Raw genomic sequence first — 24,525 nt, forward strand, 5'->3', positions numbered from 1 at the left:
AGACCAGGATGATGGAGCCAGGAAGGCCTGGACCCTGGGCTGGCTCCAGGTCTTCTTAGGGGAGATACAGGTTCAGATAGGGTTGGAGGCATTCATTGGCAGATCTGTACCCTAGACACTGCTACCGCCATGTCTCATGGTGATTAAAAGCCCTGACTCTCCAGCCAGGCTGTCGGGTTTCAAGTCAGCTCCATCCCCTATTTGCTGTGTGCCCTTGGGCAAGTGGCTTAACCTCTCTGAGCCTGGTATGTGCTCTGTGAGCACTGTGGTGCTACCCACGATGACTGGTGGCCGCAGAGGATGGACAGAGTCTACAGAATCACGACTCTGAGACACCCTGATAGACGGCGAGCACGGAGAAGGGGTTAGGTCTGAGATCGGAGAGAGAAAACACCACCGCCACCACAGAGACCCCTGCCCTGGCTGGCCTGGTTCTGGGCCTGCGGGAAGGCTCTATGTCGGGGATGCTTTCCCATCCCTCTCCTTTTCCCCTTGTCTCTGCTTCATCTCTCTTTTGATGCCTCACATCCCTTTCTGTGGCCACGTCTCCTTTCTCTCTCCATCCTCCGTGTCTGTCCCCTTCACGACGCTGCCTCGAGCCTTTTCATCAAAGCGAGGAGCCTCCCAGTATCTCCGCCCCCGCGCCTGGTTGGGGGTACCATTGCGCATGCGCCGTCAGCGCCCCTCCCTCTCCACCCCCATCCCCAGTCGGCGTCTGGGCCTCGTCCCCCTCTGTCTCCCTCTCCTCCCGCATCACTTCCCCCGACACAGACACCCCAGTACTCCAGGCTCCCCAGGCTCAGCTTTGGTCTCCAGCCCCATCGGCCGAGGTGAGGTGGGCAGAGGGGAGGCCCGCGGGGAAGGGGAGGGGCGAAGCATCCTGCATCCCGAGATAAACAAACCCGGGGAGGGGGCGGCCTAGACCGAGGGGCCTGACGCGGGGAGGAGAAGAATGGGGGCTGGACCTGGGGGACGTGCTGGGCGCTGGGCCCACACGCCGGGGTCCTCCGAGGGGTAATGGTCGTCGCTGTGATTCCCAAAATCCGGAGCTGGGGGCGTGGGAGCCGCTGGGGTGGCTTCTGGGGGCTCACACCCTGGACCCCATGGGGCGCCCTCTCTAACTGACCGCTGTCTTCAGGATTTGCCTGAAAGCCGCCCCCCAACTCTGCACCCGCCCCCCGGAGGGCCACTGAAGACCATGACTAAGACAGATCCCGCTCCGATGGCCCCTCCACTCCGGGGGGAGGAAGAAGAAGAGGAGGAGGAGGATGAGCTGGTCCCCGAGGCCCCCAGCCCCACCCAGGAGCGCCGGCAGAAGCCTGTTGTGCACCCCTCGGCACCTGCCCCCCTCCCCAAGGACTACGGTAACCACCCTCCCCACCCTGCGTTTGGTCTGGAGCCTTGGGTGGCCAGGGAGGTTGGGCTGAGCTCTGATGGTGATGGTGGGTTGATTCACTTTGAAAGTGGTCTGGGGGAGTCTTGGCCCTTGGATGCCCCCTTCGTTAATTTATTCATTCACCCATTGGAGAATGGAATTAGCATAAGCCTAACCTTTGATTCATGACACATCATTCAATCATTTAGTCATTCAACAAACATTTACTGAAAAGGCTGTCTTGGACCTGGTTCAATGCTAGGAGCCTGGGGCAAAGCATGGAGCCAGACGGAGTCTTTGCCCTGAGAGAACTTACAGGCCTCAGTGACAACCTACACAGATAACAATGTAACATAATATAAATGTATAATTGCAAGACATGATGAGAATTGTGTTTGCCAAGAATAGGATGCTGCAGGAGCTTTTTAAGACACGGTTTCCGTGCGGAGGTAACATCTGAGGAAGACCCAAGGATGAGTTGGGGTTTAACAAGCAAAAGGGCGAGGGGAAGGGAATACCCAGAGGGATAACTTCAGGAGTAAAGGCTCCAAGGTAGGAAGTTGTGGAGCTGGGAAGGTGGCTTTTTGGAGAAACTGAAAGTGTCTAATCATTCACCAAGCATATTTATCCATTGGTACTACTCTGGGTGATAGAGATTTAATGGTGAGTGATCCAGGCATGCATGACCCCTACTCTTAGGAGAGAGCAAGTAACAGTTAAATCAGATAAGTTCAGATAGAGTGAATGCTATGAAAGAACTAAAAGATGGACATTATAATGGGGGGGGGGGTTAGGGGGCAGCACCTTGAGACGGAGTGGTCCGAGGGGGTCTTTCTGATGAGGTGGCATTTAGGCTGAGACCCAGAGCATGAGGAATCAGCTGTGAGAGAGCTGGAGAAAGAAAGTTCCAGGCTGTGAGCAGCATGTGCAAAAGCCCTGAGGCAGGAACAGAAGACAATCCTGGAGCTGTAGTTAGGGAGTGATGAGAGTTAAGGTGAAGGTTTGGCCGTGACTAGATACTGGCCCCTTAGGGGCTATGGTGAGAACTTTGAATAAGTGTGATGAGAGGAGAGCAGTTGGTGGGAAGATATTTAAAAGCAGAGGAGTGGTGGATCTGATTTGTATTTTTGATTTCTATTTTTAAAAGCTCCCTCTGGCTACTGGTTACAGAGGTGGAGGGGGCTTTTAGAAGGTGTTGGCTGGGAGTCCCCAGCAGCTGTAAGTTTAGAAACTAGACATCAGATTCAAAGAGTAGGCATCAGTAGGATAGGGCTGGAGAATGGCATCTGTGGCCAAGTCACCCACTAGAGGTGGGTCAGAGAGGCTACAAATTGAGCTCAGTCTGATAGAAAAATAAGAAGGTTATCTGGGTGTCTGGTGTGAGGAATCCACCCCAGGAAACTGGAAAATTTCTTTTGGAAATGTGGCTAGATGGGGCTGGGGCCTGTGGCCTGGTGGGAAGTCAGAGGGTGCAGGCTGCCTCTCTGCCCCACCCCTGCCTCCCTCAGAATCTTGTTTGTAGAACAAGGAGGGTTTAGTCACAGAACGTGAAGGAATCTGGAAATGTGGTCTAGAAGAGAGAGAGGGCTAAGGTGGACTCCAAGGAGAACTTGTGTATTTGTGTATTAAATGTGTGCCATTAACTCAGTAGAGATGGATTGAGCACCTACTGCATGCCAGCTGCTATGCTGGTCCCTGGGGAGAAGGGAGCGAATGGGCAGCACAGAAACCTAGTGCTTTCATCCTAGTGAGGGAGGCAAGTGAGAGAGAAAAAGAAGAAAAAAGAGGGAAGAAGAGAAACAAAGGAAAGGGAAGGAGAAAGGGAAGGGAGAGTAAACAAGTTAATGTTAAGTGTGGGTGCCTGGGTGGCTCAGTAGTTAAGCATCTGCCTTTGACTCAGGTCACAACCCCAGGGTCCTAGGATCCAGCCCCACTTGGGGCTCCCTGCTCAGTGGGGAGTCTGCTTCTCCCCTGCCCCTCCCCCACTCGTCTTTTCTCTCTGTCAAATAAATATATAAAATCTTTTTTTTTTTAATATAAAATCTTTTTTTAAAAAAGTTAATGTTAAATAGTATGTGCTGTGGTGAAAGAAAGGAAAAAGGGCCCAAGATGGAGAAGGGCACAGGTGCTGATTTACACAGGGTGGTCTGGGAGGCCTCTGCGAAGAGGTGACGTTTGCGGAAAACCTGCAAAGCCTTGAGAAGGCTTGGGTGAAGACCAGCCCAGGCAAGGAAAACAGCAAGTGCAAAGCCACTGAGACAGGAATTTGCCCGGCGTGTTAGAAGGACAGAAGGAGCCAGTGTGGCTGGGTAGAATGAATGAGGGGGAGAGGACAGACGAGGCCAGTTTGTGCAGGGCTCGTGGGATGTGAGGAGGACAGTGGGGTGGGAGCCAGGGTGGGGTTCTGAGCCAAGGAGGGCTGTGGCGTGACTGGGGTATAAAAAGGAGCACACAGGCTGATTCCTGGAGACGCTCTGTCTGTGCCACTTTCCCAGCCAGGTGTCATCTATCTGGGTGTTCATTTACTCATTCATTCAGTATGCACTGAGCTCCTGCCATGTGCCAGGCCCTGTGCTGGCAGTTGGCAATACTACAGGAGCAGCACCCATCAGAGCCTAATAGGGGCAGATGGAAATTCCTCTTGGCCTCACCTTGCCCATGGGTACTTTCATGTGTCCTGCACAGTATTTGAAAAATTGAGATTTCTCTTAAAAACCGAGTTTTCTGGCTTTTCATTTTTCTTTTTTCTTTCTCTTTCTTCCTTTCTTTCCTTTCTTTCTTTCTTTTCTTTTCTTTCTTTTCTTTCTTTCACTTGAGATTTAGCCAGACTGTGCCCATACTTACCAGGGCAGCAATGTGTTAGAAGCACTAGCAGCTCCGCTGCCCCCAACCCCGGGGGGCATGCAGATTCAAGGTATTGTGCTGCTTCCACACTCTAGTATCAAGGAGTGGAGTTTGTTGCTCTGTAGGATTGCTGGATCTGCCAACTTTTCAAGACACACTGGGCATCTGGAGTTTTATGTGAAACCTCCTGATTCTGAAGCCTCATGCTGGCCACACAGAAAATGTCTGTGGTCCTTGCACCATGGTTTGAGACCATGCAATAGAGGATCTTAAAGGCAAAGGCCTAGAGCTGCCCTGCCTCAGGATGGAAAGAGGGCTTCAGCTTGCCTGGGGTGACTCTGGACCTCTTACTACCCTAGCCTTCACATTCTTCGATCCCAATGACCCGGCGTGCCAGGAGATTCTTTTTGACCCCCAGACCACCATCCCTGAACTGTTCGCCATTGTGCGCCAGTGGGTGCCCCAAGTCCAGCACAAGATCGATGTTATTGGCAACGAGGTAAGATGCTTGGGAAGCCAGGGAGGGAGAGGACAGGGTCCCTCACATGTTTGGGTAAACCTCCCTGGTCCCCTGGTATTCCCAGATTCTGCGTCGAGGCTGCCACGTGAATGATCGAGATGGGCTGACCGACATGACACTGCTCCACTACGCGTGCAAGGCTGGGGCCCACGGAGTTGGTAAGGTCCCAACCCCAAAACCACTAGCCCTGACACATCCGGCCCCGGACTGGACACACTCAAAACCATTCAGAATCCTGGCCCACCCTGAGCCCGCAGCCTAAGATGCCAAAGCACAGTCCCCAAGGCACAGGGCCTTCCCTATGCCTTGGGCCCAGGCTTTGGAGGAGGGGACGCAAGCTGACCTGGGCTGTTGCGCAGGGGACCCCGCTGCGGCTGTGCGCCTTTCGCAGCAGCTGCTGGCGTTGGGCGCCGACGTAACACTGCGCAGCCGTTGGACCAACATGAATGCGCTTCACTACGCTGCCTACTTCGACGTGCCCGACCTCGTGCGAGTGCTGCTTAAGGGTGCTCGGCCGAGAGGTGAGCTGGAGAGTCCGGGCTGGGAGGGGATGGGACCCAGGCTAAGGAGGAGGCTGGAAGCAAGAGGAGGGTGCCCTGGATGTGTGTTGTGGGGTGGTGAATGAGGGGAGAGGGGGCCGGGATCCGAGAAGACAGTGGTAGGTTGGAGACAGGAGGTGCAGGTGATGGGGCCCAGACATCCAGGACCCATCCCCAGGGCTGGGCAGGGCCGGTTTGGGAGGGGCGGGGCCTAGTGGGGAGGAGGGGAAGGGAAGGGGAGGGAGGGGTGGGGCTCCGCTTGCCGCCTGTGGGGAACATTGGGGCCTGTGGGTTAAGAGATAGATTGGGGGAGGCTGTAAGGCAGTGGTGGCGGCGTGGGTTAGGAGGGTGGCGAGGAGGCAGGGTGCTGAGGCCACTCACCAGAAACCCTCCTCTCACCCACAACCCAGTGGTGAACTCCACGTGCAGTGACTTCAACCACGGCTCAGCCCTGCACATCGCAGCCTCCAACCTGTGCCTGGGTGCCGCCAAATGTTTGCTGGAGCATGGTGCCAACCCTGCGCTGCGGGTACTGCACCCTGGCCCAGCCCCCGGTGTCTTCCTTCTTCCTTTCCCACCCCTATTAGGGCCAGCAGAGGATGAGGGGGTTCTAGGACCACTTGCGTTTCTGGGAGCTCATTACAAAAATCACCTGTACATTCAACAAGTGAAGTGACAGCTGGTATTTACTTAGGGTTCATGATGTATCAGGTGAACTCTATTATGAACCCTGTTTTACAATGAAGAAACTGAGGCAAAGAGAGTGATATTTCCAGGGTTACTCAGCAAGGAATACCTTCTCTCAATGCTGACTGACCCTGGGTTGTATGTAGACAATATTTCAAGATCGTGAAAAGAATTGAGACTCTCAGTGAATGAGAAGAGTGGGTCCCCCCCATAAGCCCAAAACATGATCTTTGACCTCCAACTCATCCATTTCCAGATCCTATTCCTAACACCAATTACTGTGCATTATTCCAGGCCCAGATATCTTGGGGGACATGGCCTGTGTTTCTGAAGCCCTGCCTCTCCTCATTCTCCTTTGGCCCAGTTGGACCCTGACCCAGGACCACAGGAGACCATCTTCAGGGTTCATCCCTCACATGGTCTCATTCCAGGCTTGGGATCTCCTGGGGCATGGCCTCCCTAAGGGCATGACCTATAGACTGAAGTGTGACCTTTATTCCCTTGGCTCTACCCATAGATCCACCCTCAATTACTTGAAATCCCCAGCCTGAGATTTAGGGTGGATGTCCCAGGGGACATGGGGACATGGGCTATATCCTAATGCCTCACCCCTTCTTATTCCCATATTGGCCTAGGGTATGACCTAGTTCTACCTTTGCTTTACCTAGACTAGGGGTCTCTGGAAGCATAGGCTCAGTGAAGGCAGAGCCTGTGCCACTGAATCCTCACTTCCTTTCTTCCCATTGGCCCCAGAACCGAAAGGGTCAAGTGCCAGCAGAGGTGGTCCCAGACCCCATGGACATGTCCCTGGACAAGGCAGAGGCAGCACTGGTGGCCAAGGAGCTGCGAACACTGCTGGAGGAGGCCGTGCCACTCTCCTGTGCCCTCCCCAAGGTCACACTACCGAACTATGACAACGTCCCAGGCAATCTGATGCTCAGTGCATTGGGCCTGCGTCTGGGAGACCGCGTGCTGCTGGATGGCCAGAAGGTCAGAGACTGGGGAGAGGAGGGGAGGGCAGGACTCAGCCCTCACGCCTCAGAGCTGGGTCCTCAGGCACAGCGTAGACACTCTCCTTTGGCTACCCACCCTCCCAGGCATTCCCACAGTTGTTCTGTTTCCTTTGTGTCCCACCCTGGGCTGAGCTGTCAGTGCAGGGGGGGAAGACAGATCTATCACCTGACAGTGACAGCCCAGGACAGTCATGGCTGTTATGAGGAAGCATAAGCAGATTGATCAAGGCAGCTCTGCACTTGAGTTCCCTGGGGCTTTGTGATCCCCACTCAGGGCCCACCTCTGCTCCCACAGTGCTTAGTACTTTGAGACAAAAAGGACAGATCACAACAGTCAAGGGTGTGATAGGACGGATGCACCCGCTTGAAGATAGGAAGGATGAGCCAGAAGAATAAAAGGAGGAGGGAAGTCCCATGTAGAGGGAGCAGGTAAATGCTCAGAGGGCAGAGAGAATCTTTATTCATCCAGGTATTCCAACTTTGGTTTATTTATCAGATGTCCCTCAGTCTCCATGCTGGGCCCAGCCCATCCTTGGGAATAAAGGGCTGTGTGAGCCCAGACCCACTTTCATGGAGCTTTTTTCTAATGAAGAAGACACAGCCAATAAAGTAAACCCATAGTTAAGATAAACCTGGTAGCAACCAGGGCTTTGAAAACCATTAGATGCTTGGATTTAGGGGTACCTGGCTGGCTCAGTCAGTAGAGCATGGGACTTTTGATCTCAAGGTTGTGAATTTGAGCCTCACATTGGACATTGAGATTACTTTGTTTTTGTTTATTTATTTTTATTATTTTTTATTTTTTTGAGATTACTTTAAAAAAATTTTTTTGACTTAAAAAAAAGCTTGGATTTAGTAAATTGCCCCTGGGTGTTCCAGAGGTTTCTGTGAGAAGCTGATGTCTGAGCCAAGAGGGGAAGGAGCTCACCTGCAACAACATGGAGACAGAGGAATTGGTGGTATAGAGCCCAGGAGGAGAGAAGGGGTAGTGTGACTAGAGGGGGAAGTGGAGAGGACAGCAGTGGCTGGATCACACCAGACCTGCAGGCCACCGGAAGGAATTTGAATTTTGTTGCTTGTACAGTGAGAAACCATAAAAATCACATTGTTTACTGATCAAGAGTTTTGCATACATCAGCCCCATCTGTAATACTTTCTGTACATGATCTGATCAAATCCACATGACAATTCTTTTTCACTACTTTATTTATTTATTCATGAGAGACACACACAGAGCCACAGAGACATAGGCAGAGGGAGAAGCAGGCTTCTTGCAGGAAGCCCGATGTGGGACTCGATCCTGGGACCCTGGGATCACGCCCTGAGCCAAAGGCAGACGCTTAACCACTGAGCCACCCAGCCATCCCCTACATGACAATTTTGAAAGCAAAATGGGTTGATTCTCCCCATTTTACAACCCAGAAGACTGTAAGAGGCTCAGAGAGGCGAAACCTTTTGTCTGAAGATAAGAACAATAGTAACAACCTGCCCCTTAGAGAAACAGCATAGCACAGTGGTTACGAGCTCAGGCAAATCTCAGCTTTGCTATTTTCTAGCTGTGGTACCTGGGGCCACTGATTCCACATCTCTGAGGAAGAGATGATTCCTCATCTCTGAGGAATCAGTTTCTTCATCTCTAAAATGGGGCTGATTCCACATCTCTGAGGAATCAGTTTCTTCATCTCTAAAATGGGGCTAATAATGGTACCCACCTCAAGTAGTCGTATGAGGCTTAAATTAATTAAAATCAGTAAAGCCCTTAGAATAGGGCTTGGTGCATCACAAATGCTCTTCTGTGTGCCAGGCACTATTCTGATCTCTACACCAAGCCTCCAGAGTTGGCACTATTCATCCATTTTATAGATAAGGAACTGAGCCTTAGAGAGTGAAGCAGCCTCACACGATAACAGCCATACTCACTGAGGCTGTTATCACTGCAACCAAATGAACTTACATATATTCCAAATGTTTCGATCAGACAGCCAGCCTATGAAGTGCTTTGCTATCTCCATTTTACAGATGAAGCTGAGGCCCAAAAGGTCATTTGACCAAAGTGCAAGATACTAATAGTCAGCACTCACTGATCCCTCACTCAGCCCCAGGCCCTCTTCTGAGGCTGTCACAGCCCTGTCCAATGGATCTTTCCATCTGTGGTGGTGGAAATATTCTGGGTCTGTGTTGCCCAACAAAATAGCCATAAGCCATATGTGGCTATTGAGCCCTTGAAATGGGGTGAGTGCAACCAGGGAAATTAAATTTAAATTTAATTTCAGTTAATTTAAATTGTTATATGTGGCTAATGGCCGTTTACTGCATTGGACAGGGTAGTTCTATAACCAACTTCTAAGGTAGGTGTGATTTCTAGTTCTATTTCATAGATGAGGACACAGAGACACAGTGACTTAAGTCACATAGCCAGTAAATGGTGATGTCCAAATAGATTTGAGTTTAGGGCTCCCTCATCCTCTCTCCATGCTGCCTGTGTGCCAGTCATCTATCATGGCCTCTCAAGGACCACTCCCCACTCACCCACCCAAACCATATCCTCCCTTATTTCCTCAGACGGGCACACTTCGGTTCTGCGGGACCACGGAGTTCGCCAGTGGCCAGTGGGTGGGCGTGGAGCTGGATGAACCTGAGGGCAAGAATGATGGCAGTGTTGGGGGCGTCCGGTACTTCATCTGCCCTCCCAAGCAGGGTCAGTCCCACCTGGGGCTCAAAAGGGGTGGGGGTGGTGTCTATTCAGTGGTTCTGATGCTGTTGACTAGGTGATGGGGCAGGGGAGACGATAGCCGGGCAGAGGGCAGAGGCTTGGACAATTCCCAGCCCAGGCTTTGTCCCCCCAGGTCTCTTTGCCTCTGTGTCCAAGATCTCCAAGGTAGTGGACGCACCCCCCTCCTCTGTCACCTCCACACCTCGGACTCCTCGGATGGACTTTTCCCGTGTCACTGGCAAAGGCCGCAGGGAACACAAAGGTCAGAGCGGGGGTCTTCTGGGTGAGGAGGGTGAGGAGAGCCAATTTGAGGATTTTCTGTGGGTAGCCCAACTTTGGTGACTCAGTTTCTCCTCAGGTCCCTGTGTTAAGAGGACAATCTCTGAGTTCTTCACTTCTATGACTCAATTTCTCCTTTGACTTAGTACTGGCCCCCCACCCAGTTCTTGAAAGGATCTGTGTGTTCTCTGCCTTCTATGACTAAGTTTCCCCTCAGGTCCAAGGGGTTCCCCCCAGTTTTAGGAAAGAATCTATGGGGTTCCTGGCTTTAAGGACTTGATTTATCTTCACACCCAACTCCTTCCTTCATTTTAAAAGGAGAATTTCTGGGCTCCTGACTTCTGTGACTCAGTTTTTCCTTTGGCCTAAATAACCTCAGCTTTGAGAAAGGATTTTGGGTTCTCCAGGTTCTTGACTCAGTTTCCCCTCAGGCCTTGCCGCCCCCCCCCCCCCCCCCCCCCCCCCCCAGTTTTCTGGCAGTTGAGGTTGTTTCCTTCCAAGCCCAAAGCCTTCCTGGTTCTTTTTTAAAAAATTAATTAGTTAATTAATTTTAAAAATTAATTAATTGATTTTTTTGCCCCCCCACCCCCCCACACACCCCGGTTCTGAGGAATGCTCTAGGGTTCCTGATTAGAGACAGGACAGAGTTTCTACCTTTGGTCTTTCTGGGTAGCATGAGGTCCCCAGGGCTGGCATCTGGGGGCCCCACTCCCTCCCCTTATACCCTTTACCCTAGGCAAGAAGAAGCCCCCGTCCTCCCCGTCTCTGGGCAGCCTGCAGCAGCGGGAGGGAGCCAAGGCTGAGGTCGGAGACCAAGTCCTTGTTGCCGGCCAGAAGCAAGGGATTGTGCGCTTCTATGGGAAGACAGACTTTGCCCCGGGTGAGGACAGTGATCTGGGGGGTGGGAGGTGGGGGATGGGGTGGGCAGGCGGGACTTGAGGCATGCTGACACCCCACTGCCACAGGTTACTGGTATGGCATTGAGCTAGACCAGCCAACTGGCAAGCATGATGGCTCTGTCTTCGGTGTCCGGTACTTCACCTGCCCCCCACGGCATGGAGTCTTTGCGCCAGCATCCCGAATTCAGAGGTGAGCCCAAACCCGGACCCCAACCCAGGGGACCTCCCAGAACCCTGATCCCTGCCCCCCTTTCAGGTGTCTCTCCCTCTCAGACCAGCAGGACGGTGTGGATACCCACCTCCACACCCTAGCTCTCTCTGCGTGGGACCTGTGGGTTCAGCTCCCCTGGGATCTTGTGACTCTGACTCCTCCCATTCTTCTTATGTCTCCCTAGGATTGGTGGATCCACTGACCCCCCTGGGGACAATGTCGGAGCCAAAAAAGTGCATCAAGTGACAAGTGAGTTGGGACTGAGGTGTAGGAGATAGAGGAGGAGGAGTAAGGGTTTGGGGACAGGAGGAGAGGTCATGGGTTCTCAGGTATGTGTTGGTGACAGTATTTAATAGGGAACACAGAGTCCAGGAAAATGATGAGGATAGGTGCCATGGGGTATGAGGATGTTAGCGACAAGGCTCTGGGCAGGCACTGGGGACATGGGTAGGTATTGGGGGACACGGAATATTACAAGAGATCCAGATGGGTATTGGAATGTGGGGTCCAGGTAGGTATTGGGGACATGGATGAGTATCAATGACAAGGAGACTAGTTGGGTATTGAGGGTCTGTCATCCCCTCACCTGAGATCTTGCCTTCCCCTTTAGTGACACAGCCCAAACGCACTTTCACGACAGTCCGGACCCCAAAGGACATCGCATCAGAGAACTCCATCTCCAGGTGGGTAGCCAACCCTTGACCTACGTCCTGTGGGATATTCAGGGAGAGGTTGCACAGGGCCACTGGACACAGGGATCTGGACTTCTGGTTGGGGCCGGAAATAGAGGTTAGGAAAACTTGTGACTAGTCAGCTTACCCAGAAACAGTTCTTAGGGAGTGAGGTCCCCACAATGAATTCTGGTGCCTTCCACTCTTAAGGGGCAGGTAAAGGAGGCAAAATAACTTCTATTTCACATGAGCCTGAGAAGGCATAGCTGGATAGGTAGAGGCAGAATTCAGAAAGGCCAAATCCCAAACACTTGGGGAGAAGCAGGGGTGGGGTGGGGGGTGAAGAGCCCAGATGTCCCCACATCCTGCATCAAGGTGTGACAGACATGATTCTCCTTTCCAGGTTGCTCTTCTGCTGCTGGTTTCCCTGGATGCTGAGGGCGGAGATGCAGTCTTAGAGGCCTGGATATCTGACAGAGAGTCAAAGAGTCCCCTCTAGCATCTCCTGACACAGGAGCCCCCAAGTTACCCTGAGATAGAGATTCCCAGTAACACATCCAGAATAGAGACCCCATTAGCCAGCCCTCGATCACTGAGGCCCCATTATTAACAGATTCCCTCATGATAACCCCCAAATACAGACCCCATGGTACCCAGAAAGAGATTCCCTGAGTGTAGCACCTTCAGGCTAGTTCCTGTCCCCAACCCCTCAGAGCAGACTCCCAATAACATTTCCACATCACCTCAAATAATGGTGACCTCTACATAAAGCTCCAGAGCAGAACATTCCTGAGTCATTCATCACTGGATCAGAATCCTCCCCCATTAACAAAGACCCTCCCCCCCCCCCACATCAAGTCCCCTTGAAATAAACACAGGTCTTACCTCCAGAGCAAGAGTAACAGATCTACATTTAACATCAGTCCCCTCAAGATGTTGTGACCCCCATGGTCACCCCAAAAGCTTACACTGCAATCAGAGACACCCTACATTAACAAATCCCTACTCTTACCCCTCAAGAAGAGACCCACATTAACCAGCCCACTATCACCCCCAATATACAGACACCAAAACAGTCCTGGAAGTGCTAATTACAGGACCCCTATGTCTTCCTGCCCTCTGCGCCCTCAAGAAACCCCCAGTGCCTTGTATGAAGCCCACCCGACACGGCCCACAGCCCTTGTGCTGGCCAGGCTCCCAGAAAATTCTCTATTTTTTAAGTAACGACTTCCCCCTTTGGGGGACCCCAAAATTTGGAGGCCCCATTCTGGGACTCTGGGGATACTAAGCTCCAGAGTACATGTCCCAAATTCCCCCATGTTCCCAAGTCCTACAGCCCCTAGAGGACCCCAAGGCCCTAATTCCCAGGATCCTCAAATCATAGAATCCCCAAATCCCCAGGGAATCCCAAATTTAAAAATTAAATCCTAAGCCCCCAGGAAACCCCAATCATGGAGGTCCTTGTGCCTGGGATGGAGGAAATTGCAGTCAGGATATGCATCCCGGGCTCCCAGGGCACCTCAAGCCCTATTGGTAGGCACCAGGAGACCCCAAACAGGAATTCTCATCCCTGGAAACCGGAGTACTTCAATGCCCTGAGTCGATGGATCTCAAGACACCCAAATGCAAAGAGCCCCAGCCCCCAGGGAACCCCAAATCCTAAAGCCTCCATCTCTAATACATGAAGGGCCCCAAGGCCTTGAGGGGATCCCAAATCCTAGAACCCTATTTCAAGCTACGTTCTGGTCACAGGTCCAAAACACCAAATCTGAGTCACTGGCCCCAAAGGACCTCACAGCACCCGGGCCAGACCAACAGCCTGAGGGAGAACCTGAAGGCCCAGGGGGTCTAGGGTGGACCTGGGGCCCTGACCACCAAGGACAGCTCACGACTGCCCCTTCACTGCATGTCCCCGAACTCAGCATGACCCCTATCCCCTTCAATAAAGATGTTTCTATGGCTTGTCTGCGTCAGGTCAATATTTGGGGAGTTACGGGCCTGCCTGTGTAGCCCTTACTACAGAGGACGAGAAAGGAAGTGCTTCCATCAATGGGCATTGAATGATTCCGCCTGCGGGAAGTCCTTCTAACAATCCGGCTTCTTCCTGCCGCGTCCCCTCCCATCTGGGCTCTTCGAAGGCTTCCCCTCCCATCTGGGCCCACTGCGCAGGTTCTGGAGCCTGATTGGTCGGTGCTAGATAAAGACCCGTCTCCGGAGGATCCCCATTGGCTCAGAGCCCGGGAGGCGCGGCCTATCACTGAGCGAGGGTGGGGGGGCGGGACAATACAGGGCGAGAGCGCCGATTGGGTGGAAGGCGGACCCTCAGGACCTTTGAGAATTCCCGTTGGTTTGAGGAAACTGCGTCAGGAACGTGGGCGGAAGTGGCTGGGAAGGGAATGGGGGTGTTTAATTCGGGTATTGGAGGGGCCGCTGGTGGACGGTCAGTTTTGGGGGTGGCTGGGGACGGAGATGGGGTCCGAGAGGGCTGAGAACGGGGACCTGGGGAAGCTCAGGTGGGAATTCCAGGGAAGCTCAGAGCGTGGGATTCTAGAAGACTCGGTGTGGGGAGTCTAAGGGGTTCAGGTAGAGAAGGTTGGAGAGGAGCCAGGCTTCAGACTAAAGGCCTAAGGTTGCTGCAGGGAAGGGGCGCTCGGGAGGAGAAGTGTGAAGGGGTCCAGAATGGGGGGATCCGAGGAGACGGAGAGTGGGCCTTCCTGAGACTCGGATCGGGGGCACGCGGGTGTTCAGAATGGGGCGTCTGAAGGGCTGGAGGCAGGAGGAGGGCGCATGGTGACCGTGAATACTGTTGGAGACCCAGACTCATGGTTGCAAGTCTGAAGTTGTTAGGAGGGGGTCTCAAACTCTTTGAAGGGGCTTTGGGGTGCAGCCCTGGAGGCCCTGCGTGGAGCTCTTGAGAACGGCTCCCAGTGAGGTCAGAGGATGTTCTCCGTGAGAGGCTTAAGAGGGCAAAAATGTGTGCCGTTGGATGAGACGTTGTGGATGGAGTTTGGGGCAGCGGGGCAATGTTCTGGGTGCTCACTGTGTCTGGGTGGCTTTCGAGATGCCGAGGACTCAGGTGGAAACCAAGTGAGTATTCCCTGTAGAGCTGAGGTGAGGCCCTGGCCCTTGATAAAGCCGAAAATGGGGTCATAGCCTGAGGGTGGGAAGCTTGGTGACTTCAGAGTGTCCTCCCCTTCCCCACAGGACTGGGTGCATGGAGTTGGTGTCGATGGAAGATCAGGACGCCAGGGTCCCCGCCCTGGAACCGTACAGGGTGGAGCAGGTTGTCAGGACTGGGGGTGCAGAGGGTGAAGGTGGGGACTAGAGGGTGGGAGAGTAAGAGTGGGGATAGATAGGCTGACTCCTGGGTTTGTGGGCTGGGACTGCTCGCTTCCCACTCCCCACTTCCCACCCCCCAAATGGGCATTAGTCCTTTGACGCCAGGCCCTGATCTGTCTGGGAACAAACATCTGGAGCCTCTCTTAGCGGGATGGTCTGCTCAGTGCTACTAGGGCTCCTATGTAGGTTGAAGGGCCGCACTTTCAGGGGGTTCTCTATCCTAGGCACCACCTGTAATCTACTATGTCCCTGACTTCATCTCCAAGGAAGAGGAAGAGTATTTGCTTCGACAGGTAACCTCAACACCCTTCTGTCGTGTTTTTCCCTCCTTCTCAGATCCCTCCCCAACCCCTAAGGCTACAGTGAAGATCTTGGCAGGAAGGAGAGTGCCACCCAGCACCCATCCCTCCTCTTCCCTACTTGCTGCTCTCGCAGGACCTGCTGGGTCTATCAGAAAGAGCCTTTCCCAGGCAGCTTAGGGGAAACCAAACTGATTCTTAGAAAGGTAGTTATTATGCAGCTCAGACTCCCTGTGCTGGGATAGCCCAGTATGGCCTCCAAACAGATGTTATTGCTAAAAACAGATTCCTTATGCTAGAAACAAGGAAGTTAGAAACCTCATACCCTCTCTACTAAGAGAGCCCAATCCTGCTATCATAGAGAAAGGGGGATTATACATATAGACTGAGATAGCCCAGTTCAGGCCCTTGAGGTTTGGGCCCTTGAGGTTTGCAGTTTCAGTTTTCTGTGCTGACATAACCCAGGTATCAGAATGCTACAGGGTAACCTCTTCCCTCTGCTGAAATAGCTCAGCATAGACCCAAAGTCTTGGTAACAAGGTTACCAAGCACAGATCACCTGTGCTGAAATGGCCCAGTATTCTATATTCTATTCTTAAGATTCGGGGTGGGGGGTGGGGGATAGAATTTATAAAGCTCAGAGCTTTTGCAGCTTCAGAGACTTAGTTACAGAGCACAGAGCTTCCTTGTGCTACCCCAAGTAATCTTGTCTAGTTTGAGTCCCAGGAATAAGTTAGCTGCAGAGCACAGACTTTTTGTTGTTGTTGTTTTTAAAAGATTTTGTTTATTTATTTGAGAGGGAGAGATAGTGAGCGCCTGAGTGGGGTGGTGGTGGGGGGGGGGGGAGAGGGCGGGGCAGAGGGAGAGCACAGAGACTGATGCAGGACCCTGAGATCATGACCTGAGCTGAAATCAGTCGGGTGCTTAACCAACTGAGCCACCCAGGTCCCCCACAGAACACACTAGTGTGCTGAGATAGCCCATTCCAGCCCCATAACCATGAAAGAAATGAGATTATTGAGTGGAGTACAGACTTCTTGGAGATTGCCCATTCGAGACCCACAGGATCTTGGCAGTGGAGAATTTTCAAAGTACTCTCTTTGCTATGCTGAGATAGCCCAGCCTAGCACATTTCCTCCCCCCGGGTGCTGGGAACAAAGAGGTTCCAGAAGTCAGGCTGTGCTGAGAGAGCCCAGGATTCAGGAAATTACAGAGTGCACACTATTTGCTGGATTAAAAGAGCTCAGTCTAGCCCAGAGCTCTCAGTAGATTCAGACCACGATTGTGTAGCTGTGGGTCCTTTCCTGATCTTGGACACAGGGAAGAGGGCAAATAACACAGGCCTGGGAACACTGTATCACAGAACAATCCCACAGACTTTGAGATGACCCATTTCAACCCCAGGTAGAGGGCCCTATGTTGACCTGGGTGCGAGAATCAGTGAGGGTGATCCTGAAAAAGGACTGACCCCTCCCAACCTCCTAGGTCTTCAATGCCCCAAAGCCAAAGTGGACCCAGCTCTCAGGGAGGAAGTTACAGAACTGGGGTAAGTGTCCCTACCAGGGGCATGGGCAGTTTGGGGATATACGCTGGGGCAGGTGGCTCAGATTGGATACTCAAGGCACTGGGTGGGTTCTTGAGGGTTAAAGGGATTCAAAAGGCCAGGAGGATTCTGAGGGGTGAGTGGAAATTCTGAGAGACTAGGGATTTCCTGATGAGTTGGGGATATCTCGCAGTGTCCAGAAGTTTAAAGAAGTCAAGACACCTTGGAAGCATCGGGTAGTGATCTCCAGAGTCGGAGGTTCCCCAGGGTCAGAGTGCTTCCAGCCACTGGGATATCCCTAATGGGGACTCCAGGTGCCAGGGCTCCTTGGTTGGGTGTCCTCAGGACCCCATTGCCCTCTCCCAGGTGGGCTCCCCCATCCCCGGGGGATGGTTCCTGAGCGGCTGCCTCTGTGGCTCCAGCGCTACGTGGACAAAGTATCTGACCTCAGCCTTTTTGGGGGTCTCCCAGCCAACCACGTCCTTGTGAACCAGTATCTGCCTGGGGAGGGCATCATGGTAACCACACACCTTCACCCTAATCCCCAGACCTCTGATCCACCATGGGACAGGGCATCATGTTGACCCACCTCTACTCATTCAGTAGCCACATACCTCCAGCAGGCATTCACCTCCCCATCCCAAGCTGGGGCGCCCTCCTTGAGCCCCAGAGGGTGGGGGGTGTGGACTCCTGCCCTGTCCAGCCCTGGTGCCCACTCCCTAGCCCCACGAGGACGGGCCACTCTACTACCCGACCGTCAGCACCATCAGCCTGGGCTCCCACACCATGCTGGACCTCTACGAGCCGCGGCAGCCAAAGGATGATGACCCTGCCGAGCAGGTGGGCCCTGAGACCCTGCCCCAGCCACTCGTGGGCATTCTGACAATCCACATCCTCCAAGAGGGCCCCAACCCCTCCTACTTGCAAGGTACCCCTGATACTTTCCCAGACACCTTCCCCAGTCCCCTCAAAGTGGATCCCCCGATGCCCTACAGATCCCCTGGCCCCACATATTCGGAGTGCCCCCAATAGCCCAAGGTCCATATACCTTATGCAGGACTCCCCAACACTCCAGTAGATAACTGATATCCTCAGATTCCTCAACACCATTTACTCAGGGGTGTCTCTGATATTCCTTTTAGGCATCCTCTTTGCCCACTGCACAGGGCACCCCGACACAGACCTCTCTGCCACTCCAATAGTGTAGATCCGCCTGGTAGGACACTTCAGATTCTCCTTGGGGAGTCAACCCATGACTCGTTGCTCAAGGACGCCCCAGATACACTGACTCCCTTTGCGAGGACTGCGCATGACTGCAGCTTCCCAGACCTTTGAGAATGCATTTCTGACACCTCACAGTTCACAGAAACTCCCTAGGAAACCCAGCTGCTCCTTTTTAGCCCTACATGCTCCTGGGTAGGCTGACACCCCCTTCTACTGTGCTGGTGTCCTCAAACATCCTGATGTCTGCAGACAGACCCAGACCACACCAGACCCTCGTCGCCTGTGTTCATCCCTCTAGCCCCACTTCCTAACTTTGGCCAAGCCCTCAGTCCAGTTCCATCCAGTTCCTAGGGCTGCTGATCCCTGGGTGCAAGCTGCAGCCAACTTTATGCCCACTTCCAAGGGCCTGCTGGTCTTGCCCTCCATCCTCCCCGACTAGCCAAGACCCCCGTAGGATTTGCACTCCAGAGCTTATCCCTGGGAGCACGCTTGCCCCTCAGCCTTTGCCCCTAGAACTCACTAACCCCTCCCCACCCCCAACCTAGCCCCCTGACTTCTGGGGACCCGCTGACCTTGAGCCCGCCCCGCAGCCTCGGGCCCCGCCCCAGCCAGCCACCTCGCTGCTGCTGGAACCGCGCAGCCTGCTGGTGCTCCGAGGCACCGCCTACACGCGCCTCCTCCACGGCATCGCAGCTGCCCGCGTAGACGCGCTGGACGCCACCTCCCTGCCACCCAACGCCGCCGCCTGCCCGTCAGCGCGGCCCGGAGCCAGCCTGGTCCGTGGCACGCGCGTCTCGCTGACCATCCGCCGCGTGCCCCGCGTGCTGCGCACCGGCCTCCTGCTCAGCAAGTGATGCCAGGTGGACTCATTCTGGGGCTCTCCGCCTCCTGATATCTGCGACCCTGTGACCTTGGAACCCTGGGGCAGAGGCGGCTCCCCTCTCCCCCATTCCCAGGGTTATATATTTTCCCAGTAACTTTGTGGGAACTACAGGAAGAGGTCCCATTTCAAATAAACCAGCAAAAATCTTTCCTTGGTCTTGGATCGGGTAGAGGGGCAGATGCATGAGTTCCTGAGGGGCACTGCGTCTGGGACCTTGGATGGTGTGGGCCCTGGGTCTGGGTGTATGGGGGTCATTGAGTGGGGTGGAGTCCAGGGCTCTTGAGGGGTCAGGGTCCTATGTGGAAACCCCTTAGGTGGGATGAATGGGGTGAGCCTGGGAGGTTCAGCCAACTGGCCCGCTAGAGAGGAAGGAGTTAAATGCTGCTCTCACCTGAGCTGGGCATCAAATTACCTGAGTCCAGGTTCCACTGGTAAGGAGGTGGAGCTGAGCCTGCTCCTGGGCCTCTGGCTGCCTCCGGCCTAAGGTAAGGACTTACCTGCCTGGGTAAGTCCTACTGAGGAGGTCTGGGGGGATACCCCTGGCCAGAAAAAGAGCTCTCACTGGGGATCCTCACTGACTCTGTCCTCAGGCTCCCAGCTATGGCCCTGCCCCCATCCCTGGGCCCTAGACTCCCCTCAGAGCCCCTCAGCCACCCCCCTGGAGCCCCTAGGGAACTGGACGTTGCTGGATGCACCATCTGCTCTGCATCTGGAGAGGAGAGAATCAGGTAGGGGCTGGGGTTTCTGAAACTTGGGCCCCAAAAGGGTGGGGGCAGTAGCAGAGGCATTTTGAGGGGGAGAGGTACTGTAGCTGTAATCACCTAGGGACATGGCAGAGGGAGCTGGGGACAGGGGTAGGTAGGGTGGATGACGGGCACCTCGGCTCACACAGAGGCCTGTCAGTGCTTCATACCTCCAGCCCAGAAACGGGTCAGACTCCTTGGATCCTCCCAAATACTTCCAGGGTGGGTTGAGGGGCACTGAGCCTACTGTTGGTCCTCTCAGATGGCCAACACCCTCTTCCAGTGAGGACCCAGCTGGAGGCAGACACCGGGAGGTAAGCTGAGGTGATCCAGGGCCCTTGGGCCAGCCCCCATTTTCTCTCCCCCAGAATCTGGGGATGAGATGATGAGTCTGGGAAAGCATTGGGCATCTGGGGGTGGGGGTGAGGGGAATGTTCTAGGAAATTATTCTTTACCAATCACTATAATCACTTCATTATTTTACCGACTGGGAGAGAATGGTTTCATCATTGACCCTGTACAGTCCTATTCCTTGTGGGGATATCCAGCTCCATCACCATCACCCCTCCCTGTCTGGGCCCCCAGACCCCGTATGTCCATGTTTCTAGGAGCCTTGAAAACCTGGAGGCTTTGAACTAGAGGTCTTCAGGCCTGGTTCCACCAGGAAGGATTCCAGGTGGGAGCCGCCCTGGTACAGACCCAGGGAGGGACGCTGCTACAGGAGGAGCCTGCAGGAGATGGGTGGCAATGGGAGTAGGGGCAAGGTCTTTGTTAGCCTACCAGCCCTAACTCCGCCCCTTGTGTTCCCCAGCATCTCATCTCTGGCCAGGAGGTATTGGAGGCTGAGCAGGACAGTCTATCGCTATGCCTGTTGGGGCTGGGCCTCCGGCTGCAGGACCTAGAGCAAGGCCTGGGGCCCTGGGCATCAGCCCAGAGCAGGATGGTCCAGCTGCAGGTGGGCAGCGGGAGGCCAAAATGTGGGAGGGAGGGCAGGGCCTCTCGAATGGGTACCAGCTTCCTAGGGTGGGAAATGGGTTTATTCCATGTTCCAGATGTCTGGGTAGGAGAGAAGGGATGTAATTCCAAGTCCCAGATCTCTGGAGCTCCTGCTGTGTGTGGGTATGGGTATGTTGTGTGTGTGTGGGGGTGTCTAATCTTGTGCCCCCCAGACCCTACAGGCAGACCTACGTGGGGCAGCTGAGCGTGTGGATGCACTGCTGGCATTTGGTGAGGGGCTAGCACAGCGGAGTGAGCCTCAGGCCCGGGCGTCCCTGGAGCAGGTCCTGAGGGCCCTCAGAGCCCACCGAGGCAGCATCTTTCGGCGACTGTGGTGGCTGCAGGCCCAGCTGGTCACCTATAGCCTGGTATGGCCCACCCTGGCAGTCCCCGCTCCAGGAACCAATTCCACAACCCCCATGACTCTGTCCTCTGCCCAGGTATTTGAGGAAGCCAACCCACTGGACCAGGACTTGGAAGTCGAGGGCGACGTGGATGGACCAGGACCTAGTGGGGTGTGGGGACCCTGGGCGCCAAGTAGCCTCCCCATTCCCGCAGAGTTGGAGTGGGACCCAGCAGGGGATGTTGGAGGCCTCAGGCCCTTGGGGCGAAAGACAGCCTGGATGCCAGGAGCTCCTTGTGAGCTGTGTGGCCATAGAGGCCCCCAGGGCAGGGGACAAGACCTTGAGGTGAGAGCAGGTGGGGGATACCCCTTCCCCACAGGCACCCTTGGGACGCCTCTTTTGGGGTACTTCCCTTTCAAGGGGGTCTTGGTGGCTCTGTCTCTCTGGGTCTCTTTCTCTCTTGCTGTCTCAGTGTTGTCCTCCCTCCCTCCTCCTGTCTCTTGATCTCTGGGACTTCTCTATCTCTGTTTCCCTCTTATGGTCTCTATCTGCGTGTCCTCATTTCCTTTCCCTCTTCCTTACTCTCCACTCTGCAGCCACATTAACCTCTTGGTTTTTAAACATTCCCAGTTCACTCCCACTCCCAAAGCTCCCAGACTCATGCCTCCCTCATCTCCTCACTTCATTCCAGTCTTTCCTCAAATATCACCTTTTTAAAAATTTTTAAATTTTATTACTTTTTTAACTGAGTTTTATGCCCAACATGGGTCTTGAACTCACATGCTCTGCCAACTGAGCCAGCCAGGTGCCCTCCGAAATGTCACCTCCTCAGAGAGGCCTGCCCTGACCTCCAGACATGATCACTCCGTAAGCTCTTTATTTCCTAGCAGCACTTATCGCATCTTGACATTGTACATTTATTTATGAATGTGTGGTCTCTCTGCTAGAAAATAAGTTCTATGGACACCAGGACTTTGCCAGTTTATAGATTCTAGAACAGTGCCTGGCATGTAATGGACACTCATTAAATATTTGTTGAATGAATGAATAAGTAATATCTCTTCTCTCTTGGTTTCTTCGTCTCTGCCCCTGTCTTCATCTCTCCCTGAGACCTTTTTCTTCCCCCAGAATCTCATCTCTATGACAAGCCCATCTTGGCCCTTGACCAATTTTGTCTGTTGCTAGTTCTCCAAGGACCCCCCCACCTCTCTTTCCCCGCAGGACATGCTCATGTCGGGCTTCAGCCACCGGAAACACTTAGCAGGTCACCGAAGACGCTCCCTGCTCCGGAAGTCTCAGGTGAGCTGGTCCTCAGCCAGGGGTATCACTCGAGAATCTTGATGGCAAGTGACAGAAACCTAACCCAAATTGAATTACACAAAAAAATGGATGATATTTTTTCATGTAACTGAAAAGTCCAGGTGCTGCTGAGAAGATCTCAGGTGCTATCCAGGGCTCAGCCCTTCCCTCTCTTGGGCTCTATTTCTCCAAGGTGGTTTTCTTCTCAGCAAATGGCTGCCCAGCAGCTAAACACTCACATCCCACTGGTTTATCCACCCGAGGAGAAGCAGAGTGCCACCGACCTACTGGCAGTGAAGTCCAGGGCTGATTCCCACTTGGCCAGCTTGGGTCATGGCCTACACCCTGAACCAGTCACGGTGGCCAAGCTGATGGAGTGCTCTCATTGGCCAGATCTGGCTTACATGCCCAGTCATGGAAGTGGAGTCGTGTGGGGTCAGCTACTCAAGCACCCAAAGGCCTGTGGGTGGGAAGGCAGGATGGCCTCCAGCCCCTGCCCTCATTAAGCCACTGTCATCAGGAACAGGAAGACTGGATGGAGGGCAGACACAGATACCCACCACACTAGGAGATGTTCCAAGTCCATGTGGTTGGGTCCTGAGGGTTCAGGACGTGCCAGGAAAGGAGGAAAAATAAACTCAGCCCTGTAGGTCTGTTATAGTAAGGAAGGATCCAGACTAAGTGCTACTTCCATCCATTCTGCTGCTGGCTGCTGTCTCCTCTTAGGACAAGAAGCAAACGCCTCCCAGTCTCCAGGATGTGATGTTGGAGGTAGACCCTGGGTGAGATGCTTGGGAGATGGCTCTGGGGGTGTGGGGTACAGGGCTCAAGGTGGCAGTTTAACACTGCATTTCACACCATATTTCCCTCCACAGAGCCCGTCCTCCTGCCTCCAGGCAGTCCCTGACCTTCCTCCTTCTCTTCCTCCTCTTTCTCCTGGTGGGTGCCACATTGCTCCTGCCACTGACAGGAGGGTCCTGCTGCTCTCCTGCCCGACTGGCCAGGACACCTTACCTGGTGCTCAGCTACGTCAATGGCCCCCCACCAATCTGAGTACACAGCCCGGAAATATGTAATAAATGGTCACTGTCAAAGGACGTGTCTTAGTCCGTTGGGCCTGCTAACAAAATAACAGACTGGGTAGCTTATAAACAATAGAAGTTCGTTTCTCACAGTCCTGGAAGCTGGGAAGTCCAAGGTCACAGTGCCAGCAGATGAAGATCGGCTTCCTGCTTCACAGATGGTCTCCTTCTCGCCGTCTCCTCATGTGACAGAAGGATCAGGGTTCTCTCTTTTATAAGGGATCTAAGTCCCTTCCATGAGGGTTCCACCATCATGACCTGATCACTTCCTAAAGGCCTCACCTCCTAATACTATCACATTGGGGGTTAGGATTTCAACATGAAGGTTGAGGGGGCACAAACATACAGACCACAGCGGAATGCGTGAGGATATTAGGTGTGTGAGTTCAGAATTTGGGATCCAGCTCTGATGTCTGGACAGCCCCCTCCACAGATCCCTTCGCTTTGAGTGTACAACACAGAACTGAATCACCCCATCTTGGATTGGGATCCCGGAGACAAAGATTCTAGCACAAGTAGTTCATTAGGGAGGTGACCCCCTAGGCAGATTAACAGGGGAGTGAGGAAGTGAGCCAGGGAAGGCAGCTAATGAGCTGGTTGCTGCTCTGGGCTCCTGGGGTTCCACCCCACTAGGGGCCTCTGGGAGAATACAACCAAAGGGTGAAGAAGTTGTGACATTTATGCTCCAGCTTCCATATCTCATTGGAATGGGGACTATTCCTGGAGATGCTAACTCCCCTACACTTCCAGCCTGTCCTGTCTGTCAAGGCTTCTCAGGCAAAGAGGCATGGGTGCTTGCACCAGGAAGCTAGGGGTGTGTAGGGAAGGATGCAGGCAATGTGGGGGAGCTGCCAACACCTGCTAAGGCCCCTGTCTGGCAGGCATACAGGTGCACTGCCAAACATTCTGCATGTCTGTCAGGCTGGGCCGTCCCTGGCATAGGATAGCGAAATCCTCCTTTCCCCAGGGTCTTGACCTCACCAAGCTGAATTGCCAGGGCTGCGTCCTGAGTCCAGTCCTCA

At 53.7% G+C, this 24,525-nt stretch overlaps 3 protein-coding genes and 1 long non-coding RNA gene across 15 annotated transcripts; 3 read left to right on the plus strand and 1 right to left on the minus strand.

Moving 5' to 3' along the window:
• The first annotated feature begins 668 nt into the window (after positions 1-668).
• On the plus strand, positions 669-13,713 carry CLIP3 (CAP-Gly domain containing linker protein 3). Its single transcript, XM_038529218.1, has 14 exons — positions 669-830; positions 1,139-1,364; positions 4,579-4,718; positions 4,804-4,897; positions 5,099-5,260; positions 5,689-5,807; positions 6,719-6,955; positions 9,541-9,676; positions 9,825-9,953; positions 10,707-10,850; positions 10,936-11,059; positions 11,265-11,329; positions 11,691-11,763; positions 12,155-13,713. The coding sequence occupies exons 2-14, from the start codon at positions 1,199-1,201 to the stop codon at positions 12,207-12,209; spliced, it is 1,644 nt and encodes a 547-aa protein (XP_038385146.1). The 5' UTR covers positions 669-830; positions 1,139-1,198; the 3' UTR covers positions 12,210-13,713.
• LOC111090541 lies at positions 8,300-13,914 on the minus strand. Of its 2 annotated transcripts, XR_005354719.1 has the most exons (4): positions 11,900-12,590; positions 11,667-11,790; positions 9,894-10,053; positions 8,300-9,613 (listed from the first exon to the last, which is right to left on the minus strand). It is a non-coding gene; the product is annotated as an uncharacterized LOC111090541 (long non-coding RNA). The 2 variants fall into 2 exon arrangements; XR_005354720.1 differs by lacking the exons at positions 11,667-11,790; positions 11,900-12,590 and adding an exon at positions 13,769-13,914.
• Positions 13,915-14,109: 195 nt separating this feature from the next.
• Positions 14,110-19,764, plus strand: ALKBH6 (alkB homolog 6). Of its 7 annotated transcripts, XM_038529235.1 has the most exons (8): positions 14,198-14,838; positions 14,956-15,034; positions 15,315-15,383; positions 16,875-16,935; positions 17,278-17,450; positions 17,656-17,772; positions 18,702-19,016; positions 19,630-19,764. In XM_038529235.1, exons 1-7 carry the CDS (start codon positions 14,738-14,740, stop codon positions 19,008-19,010), a joined length of 909 nt encoding a protein of 302 aa, XP_038385163.1. In that variant the 5' UTR covers positions 14,198-14,737; the 3' UTR covers positions 19,011-19,016; positions 19,630-19,764. The 7 variants fall into 7 exon arrangements, with proteins under 7 accessions (XP_038385166.1, XP_038385167.1, XP_038385163.1 ...); XM_038529238.1 differs by lacking the exons at positions 14,198-14,838; positions 19,630-19,764 and adding an exon at positions 14,110-14,191 and having other exon boundaries at positions 17,299-17,450; positions 18,747-19,187; XM_038529233.1 differs by lacking the exon at positions 19,630-19,764 and having other exon boundaries at positions 17,656-17,860; positions 18,747-19,187.
• On the plus strand, positions 19,336-23,518 carry SYNE4 (spectrin repeat containing nuclear envelope family member 4). Of its 5 annotated transcripts, none has more exons than XM_038529232.1 (8): positions 19,336-19,767; positions 20,045-20,096; positions 20,594-20,737; positions 20,952-21,146; positions 21,219-21,467; positions 22,344-22,421; positions 23,148-23,203; positions 23,297-23,518. In XM_038529232.1, exons 1-8 carry the CDS (start codon positions 19,640-19,642, stop codon positions 23,472-23,474), a joined length of 1,080 nt encoding a protein of 359 aa, XP_038385160.1. In that variant the 5' UTR covers positions 19,336-19,639; the 3' UTR covers positions 23,475-23,518. The 5 variants fall into 5 exon arrangements, with proteins under 5 accessions (XP_038385160.1, XP_038385158.1, XP_038385157.1 ...); XM_038529230.1 differs by having other exon boundaries at positions 23,148-23,192; XM_038529229.1 differs by having other exon boundaries at positions 20,952-21,467.
• Positions 23,519-24,525: the final 1,007 nt, after the last annotated feature.

The sequence above is a fragment of the Canis lupus genome, chromosome 1 (assembly GCF_011100685.1).
Source record: "Canis lupus familiaris isolate Mischka breed German Shepherd chromosome 1, alternate assembly UU_Cfam_GSD_1.0, whole genome shotgun sequence".
Lineage (NCBI taxonomy): Eukaryota > Metazoa > Chordata > Mammalia > Carnivora > Canidae > Canis > Canis lupus.

What these genes read in the sequence shown, in the direction of transcription:
- CLIP3 (XM_038529218.1), top strand. Translation starts at nt 1,199, where the DNA reads ATGACTAAGACAGATCCCGCTCCGATGGCCCCTCCACTCCGGGGGGAG. An exon ending in TCGATGTTATTGGCAACGAG is followed by an intron (nt 4,719 to 4,803) that starts GTAAGATGCTTG and finishes TGGTATTCCCAG; the next exon opens with ATTCTGCGTCGAGGCTGCCA. An exon ending in AGGCCGCAGGGAACACAAAG is followed by an intron (nt 9,954 to 10,706) that starts GTCAGAGCGGGG and finishes CCTTTACCCTAG; the next exon opens with GCAAGAAGAAGCCCCCGTCC.
- ALKBH6 (XM_038529233.1), top strand. Translation starts at nt 14,738, where the DNA reads ATGAGACGTTGTGGATGGAGTTTGGGGCAGCGGGGCAATGTTCTGGGT. An exon ending in AAGAGTATTTGCTTCGACAG is followed by an intron (nt 15,384 to 16,874) that starts GTAACCTCAACA and finishes CCAACCTCCTAG; the next exon opens with GTCTTCAATGCCCCAAAGCC. An exon ending in TGCCTGGGGAGGGCATCATG is followed by an intron (nt 17,451 to 17,655) that starts GTAACCACACAC and finishes CCCACTCCCTAG; the next exon opens with CCCCACGAGGACGGGCCACT.
- SYNE4 (XM_038529228.1), top strand. Translation starts at nt 19,640, where the DNA reads ATGGCCCTGCCCCCATCCCTGGGCCCTAGACTCCCCTCAGAGCCCCTC. An exon ending in TCTGGAGAGGAGAGAATCAG is followed by an intron (nt 19,768 to 20,044) that starts GTAGGGGCTGGG and finishes TGGTCCTCTCAG; the next exon opens with ATGGCCAACACCCTCTTCCA. An exon ending in CCCTGCTCCGGAAGTCTCAG is followed by an intron (nt 22,422 to 23,147) that starts GTGAGCTGGTCC and finishes GTCTCCTCTTAG; the next exon opens with GACAAGAAGCAAACGCCTCC.